Genomic DNA, 8,560 nt, shown 5'->3' with positions numbered 1-8,560 from the left:
AAAAAAAAAAAAAAAAGAGGAAGCAATATATTAAGTAAATGGTTGAGAATATTTTATCTAAATTTTGAATTATATAATTTCCTTGCTTTGATTATTCATCTTATCCTTAGGGTGGGGAGGTTTTCTGTTCATGGTTCAATACTTTTTTATCTTAAAATTTTAATCTGCTTTATATTCTTATAGATATTTTTGACCGTTTTCATCGCCCACCACGTTCCTAAATTGTGGCGCACCTTTATCGTCCAATAAAAAAAAAAATGGAGAGGGATAGGTATGCCGTCGATATCAAGTATGCTAGCGGATAGCGCTAATAGGAACACATGATGGAGTATCATTTAGGAAGGATATGAGAGTCATTTCAGAAAAAAGGAAGAGAGAGATAGATACAATGGGTGCTAGTATACTTGATATCGACGGCATACCCAACCTTTTCCCAAAAAAAAGAAAAAAAATGGACAGCCACATGATTTGTGACTCACGAGTCATGAACGGTCATGAGTCTCATGTCCCCAACTGAATCGAAACTAATAATAACCTTCATTAAATTCAAATGGTTGCACACGCATATCAATTGCATCAACAGGAAAAGTTCTACAAACAAGCGACACAGGGAACGCAGCATCTATGAGGTAAAAAAAATGATATCATATATAGAAGGGTAAAAAAACTATTTCATGTGAAAAATAAAGAAATAGACATATATTTAGAAGAGAGATCTTTGGGTAAGCGTGAAGTAGCACATTAGTGAGGTGATATAAAACGGCATCATACATTGGAGGGTAGCAAAATCATTTCATGCGATGAGCTTTTTCCTCCCTCCGTTTCACAATCACTAACCATCATTTCCTTATTAATTATGTGGGTCATTCTTCTCTCTTCTCATTAAATATATTGTTTTACTACTAGTTGTTAGTTTCCATGTAAGGTGCTAATATGAGCTGAAAAATCATGTTTTGACTTGGACGAGTCACTCGATTTGAGTTCCTTACCAAAAAAATTGGTCTACAACAAAATAAAACCCTAAAATTTTGGGTTCATTGGCTTTAAAATTGTAATAAACAGAATATGGCAATAGATACAACTCCCCATTCTCTTAAGGTGCAATTCCAATAAGTGATTGTAATAGAGAAAACCAAAGGTATTATTCAATGTAGACTGAAATGGAATCCCTACACACACATGACAAGGGAGAGCGTCTCTCTCTCAAGGACTTGCACTCTTAAGAAACATTTCCACTTATAAACTCCTCACACCTTTCATCCACTTCTGATGTGAGATTAAATGACTTGAGAAAAATTACTTTTAACTCTCTACTTGTCCTTACTAGTGTACAAACAATTTTCCAAATATAAAAGAAGGAAAAAATTTTTTGAACATCAAACCTGATTTTTCAACAATGAATAAAACACTAAACCATTGTTTTAAACTAAAATATGGGAGGAGGTTATAAATCCCTTTCTCCATACACATTTATAGTAATGATCACATTCTCTGATTGTGAATCCATGTGCACAAGTAGAAGCTCCTTAAAAAAGAAATGGCAACTTTTAGAAATGAGTGAAAAGGGATGTAGTCTTAATGGTCTTACAAATGTCAACATTAAACAAATATGGTACCTGAGTCACTAATTGGGAGTTTTGGACGATTGCACCATCATCATCTTCTTCCTTTTTTTGGTGAAGGAATCTATTCCTTTCCACATCAGAAGGAATCACTTTATGGAACATTGAAGGCACCCCTCTTTTTTTTCTCTTCTTCCAATACAGATCTCGGCGGGTTTTATGCGTTACCACTAGAAGCATGTTCAGTCGCACAGTGTGGAGAGAACTCGTTCACCACTACGGATAGTGCCAGTGGTATCGATCCGTATCTGTCAAGTTCCAAAACTGATGCTACCCCCTTTTTTTTCACTGTTGATTTCATAGAATTTTCTTATTTGTACAAAAAGAATTGTACCCATAGATTGTGCACCATTGAGACAACCTCAATTTATATCATGCACGACTTTACAACATTTACATATATGTCAACTGGTATGAGGGCTTCTATACCTAGTTAGTGGTAGTTAGCTAGATTTATATACTCTGGACCCTAAAATGCAATAATTTGTATGCTTAATGCTCATTTGACAATTGTGAGATTTTTTTTTTTTTTTGTTAACTAAGGTGTCTGAGCAAACTTACGCACACCTCAACTAATCCTCATGGAGACTAGCGCAGCAACCCACCGCTACTGTTTCCAATTAAATTACAGATGCATAGATGGAGAATCGAACCTGAGACTATGCGCTTATTCACACAATCCTCAATTCACCCTAACTATCTGGGTAACCCACGGATGGGTTGAAAATTGTGAGATTTGGATATGGATTGTTTCTTATGAAAGTTCATATAAACGCAAAGAAAAATTCTTTCTGAGTGAATGGTGTAGGCTATGCCAATGCTCTCTCCCCCCCCGCCCCCCGCCCCCCGCCCCCCGCCATCCGCCATCCGCCATTGACAAACCATATCCCCCGCTCTCATTGGCTAGCTCAAAACGAGATTTCTTTGTCATTTTGGCAATAAACTGAGGACCAACGCTTCCTTTTATTTCTAATAAAAATATGGAAGAAAATTTTCTGATCTGCCTATGAGCTAACTAACATTGTAGTCTTGTAAGTACAAGACCGTAGAAATCAAATATATCTCCCCCTATTTAATGGAGGGTTGATAATATCCTCTCTTTTGTTTTTTTGTTCCTCCTTTCTATATTACCTGCTTACCTCTAATATCTCCATGGTTCACCATCACCGAATCACTTCCCTAAATATAATTAATGAGATAGTAGAAGTTTAAATAATTCGATTTTGTAATTTTATTTGTCACGTCATTCTAATTAAGAATCATTAGTTCTCCATCATAAATACTTTATTAAGGCTAGAGTTTTCTTTTTTGTTGAACATTTTTTTTTTTTTAGCATTTTTTTGTTGAATACAGATCTTCTCCATCCGTTGAGAGAGAGAAATATACCAAATTCTCGTCTCTTAGATGTCAATGAATAAGATTAGATGTTCCACTGCTATTGTATTCTAAAAGAAATTTTAATTTAAAAGAAAAGTTAGAAAAAATTTCTAGTATGACAAGACTATAGAGTTTCTTTGATCCAACATCAATATTTGCCTTTCCTCTTTTCCTTGCCACATGATAGTTCACCTAGCTTTGAAGCTTAATGGGTTTTGCATCAATATCATCCTCTAAGATGTGTTAACTTTTAATATGAAGTGCATAAAACCATGATCAATGAAGTATAAACAAAAATTATAGGGAAAAATGTCATCTATCCAGATTTTAGCTTATCATTTCATTACCAAATCTCATTTTCCCTTATTACCAAGGAATACCACAAAAGCAGTGACTATTGTATGCCTGAAAATCATCCATAGACTTTTTTTCTTGACAAGTTTGCCCTTTGGAAATAAGAGTAAAGCGAGAGGTTCCCAACAATGCCAAAGTGCAATATCCAACTAATAGGCAGCTTAGTTGATGACTCATTCAATAAGGGGCATTTAATGTGGAAATATGATATCTATGGGTGGAATGTGAGAAGGCATGTAAAAGAAATATGCGTACCTATCTGTTCATTGATGAAGTTGGAGTTGGATACTTGACTTAGAGGTTTCCCTCCAGCATTTTTTTTTTTGAGGCATTTATCTTTTCTTTCTTTCATATGGTAAGATTTATTTGTCATTTGGGTAGTTGGGAAATTCCACTAAAAAAATCTCTGGTATCTTTTTACCTTGAGAATTTCATCCCCCTCCCCAGAGAAACCCTCCGAGAGCTCCACCTTAAACCCCCTTTTTCATTTACCAAAAGAAAAAAAAATGAAAACATCCTCTGTAGTGAGTGCGGTAATGCGATGAACATCGAATGGTCGAGATAATCTCGGGGCACGTGCCCAGATGCTCTGGATCATCCGATGCTCACTGCACAACCACACTCATTGCAGAGAATAATCGCTCAGAAAAAATACACCTTAAACCCCCTTCGTCATTTACCAAAAGAAAAAAACCCTTCTTCCAAAAACAAAAAAATGAGGTTCCTTCAAATTCTTTATTTTGTAGAAGGTTCCTTCCCATTCCAAATAGGGAATTGGGGGCGTCCACCCCCATTTTGAATACCTCTTCTAAACAAGGGAGGAGGATTACATGCTGCCGTCTGAGAAAGAATTTCGAATTGTATCAATAAGAGGTGATTGACAGATATTCCAACAAGGAAAGGAAGGATAGAGGAGAGGGGGTGCCAAAAATGTTTTAAAAATGCATGAGAGTGCACAAGCTAGTTTGGGGTGGCGTGTACGATATTTTCCTTTAAAAAAATTTGTAAAAAGAAAAAGGGGGTTGGAGAGGAGGGGTTCTGCCATCTCCTTGATGAGAGAGAGAGGCCAAGGGTGGAATTGTTTCACTATCCATACGGAGGGGTGAATGAGGGGTCGCAAATGGGAATTAAGGGTTTTTTTTTGGCATTTAGAGGTGTGGGGTGTGTTATTTCGATATCTTGTGTGCCTTGGTGTAGGGGCCGCACAATCAGGGAGCTAACGTTCACTTCCGCATACAAGCATAGTGGTTTTTGTTTAGGACTATGGCTCCTACCCTATGCGAGATCCTAATAGTGCTCCCCCTTTTGTTTCAATCTATTAGGGTCAGAGAGATCATTTTATATGGAGGAGGAGAGAGAATGAAATAAGGGTGCAAGCATGGGAGCCAAGATACCTAATAGAAAACTTTCTTCCTATAATTTGTTGCCAAGCTTAGAGCATTCATTCCTTATTATTATCGTTGGCATACAATCGATATCTATCACTCTTGCCATAGGTTGGGCCTATTGATAATCTGTTGCTAAGGTTGAAGTCGTCATTCCTTACTAATTTTTTTTGGGAGGGGATTCTCCATGACATCCATGACATTGATGTCAGTATGAGCCGTAATCTACTACCACACCATATTCGGCTCCTCTCCAACTGCTTAGACGTTCAACTCCCCTCCAACCACCATCCAACAATTGAGACGACTTAGACTAGGGGTGTCAATTCGTGGCCCGACCCGACTAAACCGACCGGGACTGACTGTTTATAGACCGGTCCGGCCAGGACCGTTTATTAAATGTGTCGGGCTTGAGCCCGGCCCGTTTATAAATGGTCGGTCTCGGTTTTGCTACTTGGACCGTCAGGCGCCCGACCGAATAACGCCCGACCGAGACCGACCTATTGTGCACCGACTTGGTCCGACCCTTTAATGATTGTAGAATACCTATTTTACCCCCTCCCAAATTAAAGAATAAAAACTAAAAAGTAAAGACATGTTCACATTTTAAATAATGGTTAATTTAGTATCATTTATTGATTTATTTTCATTTTTTTGGGCTTGCATGAGTGGGCCAGAATGTAAATGCACATTTTAAAGAGGGCCCGTTTAAAAACCGGTTAAAACCCGTTTAACATTAAACATGTCTGTAGCCCGATTAAGGCCTGACTAAAGCCCGATTATAGTCCGAGGCCGACCGACCAAATATAAAGTGTACCATGCCCTCAATAACTAAGCCCGATTAGTTAAATGGGCGGACACGGTGTTGCCTTTGAAAGTCTTCAAGCCCGATTAAGTCCAACTGAAACCGGACCGGCCCGACCGGTTGACAACCCTAACTTAGACACACATCCTAAGAGATACCAACACTTAGGGGTGCATGTTCAACCGTTGGATGAGTGGTTGAAGGGCTGGTGTTGGAGAAGATCTTTTTCCAACCAGACCAATGGTCGTGCATAAAATGATATCATTGATAAATGGAATCCACATATGGGCTACAAAACAGGAGGATTTATCAGTATGGATCCCATATCTTATTATGTGATCGGACAAACGTTAGAATCTACACTTTGATATCATTGGTATCGACAATCTTCTTTTTTTTTTTTAAATAATATTAATTTTAATTTAAATTCCAAAATTTTATCATTCTGGAACCCCTATAAATCATTTTTGTTTGGGTAAATCTATAATTTTTTTTTGGTTGTAAATTATCTTTGCATTTCTTGGTAGAGACTAGATAGTCTAGTAGAGACTAGAGGGAGCACCTTCTAAAATATGAATGATTTGCCTCTAAAGGCTCTTAGGTTTCACTTTCCACTGCACTTTTGCGTCTGATGGAAGCAAATCTCGGAAGGAACACAACAGCCACTGATAAGACGCAGCACCATCTAAATTTGGAGGAAAAAAAAAGAACCCAATCGTAATTTCATAAACAGTAAGAGGGGTACTATAGTAATTTAGAAGATCATGTGGTTGTCCAGTCTCGCCATTGGTTCCACTATAAAACCCCGCTTACATGTTGCGTCATTTTCTCTCTCTGTCTGAATCCGTAAATTGCATAGTCTCCAAACAATTTCTCACCCTCAGCAAATCAAAGTCTTGGTGTGCACTCTGATATTTGATTTAGTAAGTATCTTCAAGAATCTGCATTTGCTTGTATCTGTTTAATCTTCTCTCTTGTGTTCAATCATCCATTGGTTGTTTGTTAATTTCAGTAGGATATGTAGATCTGTTGATCTGTACTTGTAACTCGTTTCTAAGCTCCATTTGAGCACCTCGTTCATTTGGGTTCACTGGAATGGCGTCTTTAAAGATCAAATTTTGTTCAGACATTCACTTTGTTTGATCGCCGTATTGTATTGCGGCGCAACTAAGTTAGGTTTGATTCACTAACATGATTTGTCGATAGGATTCTGTTCATATCATGAATGTGAGAGATTATATCGCAGTTTCTGAAAGTCGTAGTCTTAAGTCCATCAATTTTTACGGGCGTTTCTAATGGTGAATCAATTATCTATTATTAACCCATTGCTGCTGGGGCTAGTGATATTCGATTCCCTGTCATTTTGGGTTTGTGATATTCAATCGGATCTGAATCTTTATTTTCTGTTGGGCGTAGACCTTGGGTAGACTTGAATCTCATAGGCTTTGTTTCAATTTCCAACCACTGGCTTATTGCGGCTACGACTATATCGATGCCTCCCATCATCATGGCAACTTGATTTCTTTTCGCTCCATGTCATTTTAAAACAAGCTTGCCTCATATCTCACTAGTGGATTCTTTTCCTGTCCTCATACCTGGAAACGCCACTTCAATCTACTTTTCTTCATCCTCTTACCCACTAGTGCTACTATAAGTCCCTTGAATGCATTTATTTGTGGTTGCCTCATTCTTTGTCCATGCACCCATCCATTGTGCAGGAACCCTTGCTTTCTTCTCGTAGCAACTATGTGCTGATGCTTCTAGTGGACACTTTATCAATTCTTGCTGTTCGTCAATCTAATTAGGTTATAATGTAGTGTATTTATCTAGGGAAAGATTTTCAACAAGGTCAAAACATCAAATTTTCAGAATTCATGTTTAAAAGGTCTAGCTAATGGTGCTTGAGTGCCATTTGCCAACTTTGTGCATTCTTACTCAAGATCTTGGGACAAGTAGTGCAAACAGAAGCAATGAACATAAATCAGTGAACGAATTGCAAACTTTCCAATTGCATATTTCATATGGGATGCTTGATTTTTAACTTACGAAAAAAGAAAAAAAGAAAAAAAAGGAATGGTATTTCTATTTTGAGTAAAAAATATTTACTGTTCATTATGTGTTTTTGCTGATTAAGAAAAAAAAACCTACATAAAAGGGATTCCCTAGATTGCTGCCCCATCGCCAGTGTGATGCTTGGTGTCATTGATTGCTGCTAGAGGGTTTTTTTTTTTCCTTTCTTTGTATCGGACTACCAAATAGCTTGTTATATTTCTCTTGCAACAAGGATGCCTGGAATATCTTCTGGGATCGTATTGTTGACGTGTTATTCTTTAAATCCTGACATTTGTTTTCTTTTTTAATTGTTGTAGGATAGCAGATATGGATTCCAAATCTGTTGTAGATTTACTGGAAGCTTCATCAGGGGTTCATTTTTCTGGATTTCACTTGGATGGAATAGAGCCAAGAAATTCAGAAGCAGAGCAACCAACAACCTCAGAAACTAGATCTGTGCAGAAGCAACCTTTTATAATTGGTAAGCATTCAATCAGAATTAGAAAAAAAAAAAAAATGAGATATTATGCTGTTTGGTTTGGCAAGTGAACTCACCTTCAGCATATAAACTATCCCTTCCCCAGACACTAGCTCAAATTGTAGCTGTTTCACTTTTAACAGTGAGATCTAAAGCTGATATATATAATTCATATAATCCCCAGAAAATGGAAGATCTGCACAGAGTTAATGCAGTGTCATGAGGATGTAGAACTGACATGTAAGATGCATAAAGTCCCTGGAAGAAGTCTTTCGTGTAGCAGTAATGAGATTTCTACATTTCTATGAAGTTTTTGAAACCAATCGGTTGGCTTTACCCTTTTTCAATGAACAAAATCCATTGAAGGCTACCTTTACTTGTACAATCTTCAACTGGTGAACAGAAAAAGTATGTGCCAGTGCTCAAGGGGTTTCCCTAACTGTTGGGAAGTTCTCTTCCCTCTAGAAGAAGAATTGTTTCCACCCCC

General features: G+C 37.5%; 1 protein-coding gene across 1 annotated transcript in view; it reads left to right on the top strand.

Annotated features, from left to right (window-relative positions):
• Positions 1-6,321: 6,321 nt before the first annotated feature.
• Positions 6,322-8,560, top strand: part of LOC122066162 (uridine kinase-like protein 3) — a 15,949-nt gene continuing 13,710 nt past the window's right edge. The window contains exons 1-2 of the mRNA XM_042629982.1: positions 6,322-6,466; positions 7,913-8,076. Coding sequence (XP_042485916.1) covers positions 7,923-8,076 — 154 coding nt within the window. The 5' untranslated portion in view covers positions 6,322-6,466; positions 7,913-7,922. The remainder of the gene's footprint in view (positions 6,467-7,912; positions 8,077-8,560) is intronic.

Source organism: Macadamia integrifolia, unplaced genomic scaffold, assembly GCF_013358625.1.
Source record: "Macadamia integrifolia cultivar HAES 741 unplaced genomic scaffold, SCU_Mint_v3 scaffold2274, whole genome shotgun sequence".
In the NCBI taxonomy this organism is placed as follows: domain Eukaryota; kingdom Viridiplantae; phylum Streptophyta; class Magnoliopsida; order Proteales; family Proteaceae; genus Macadamia; species Macadamia integrifolia.
Note: the sequence above shows the minus strand (reverse complement) of the source record. Positions and strands in the feature narration are given on the sequence as shown.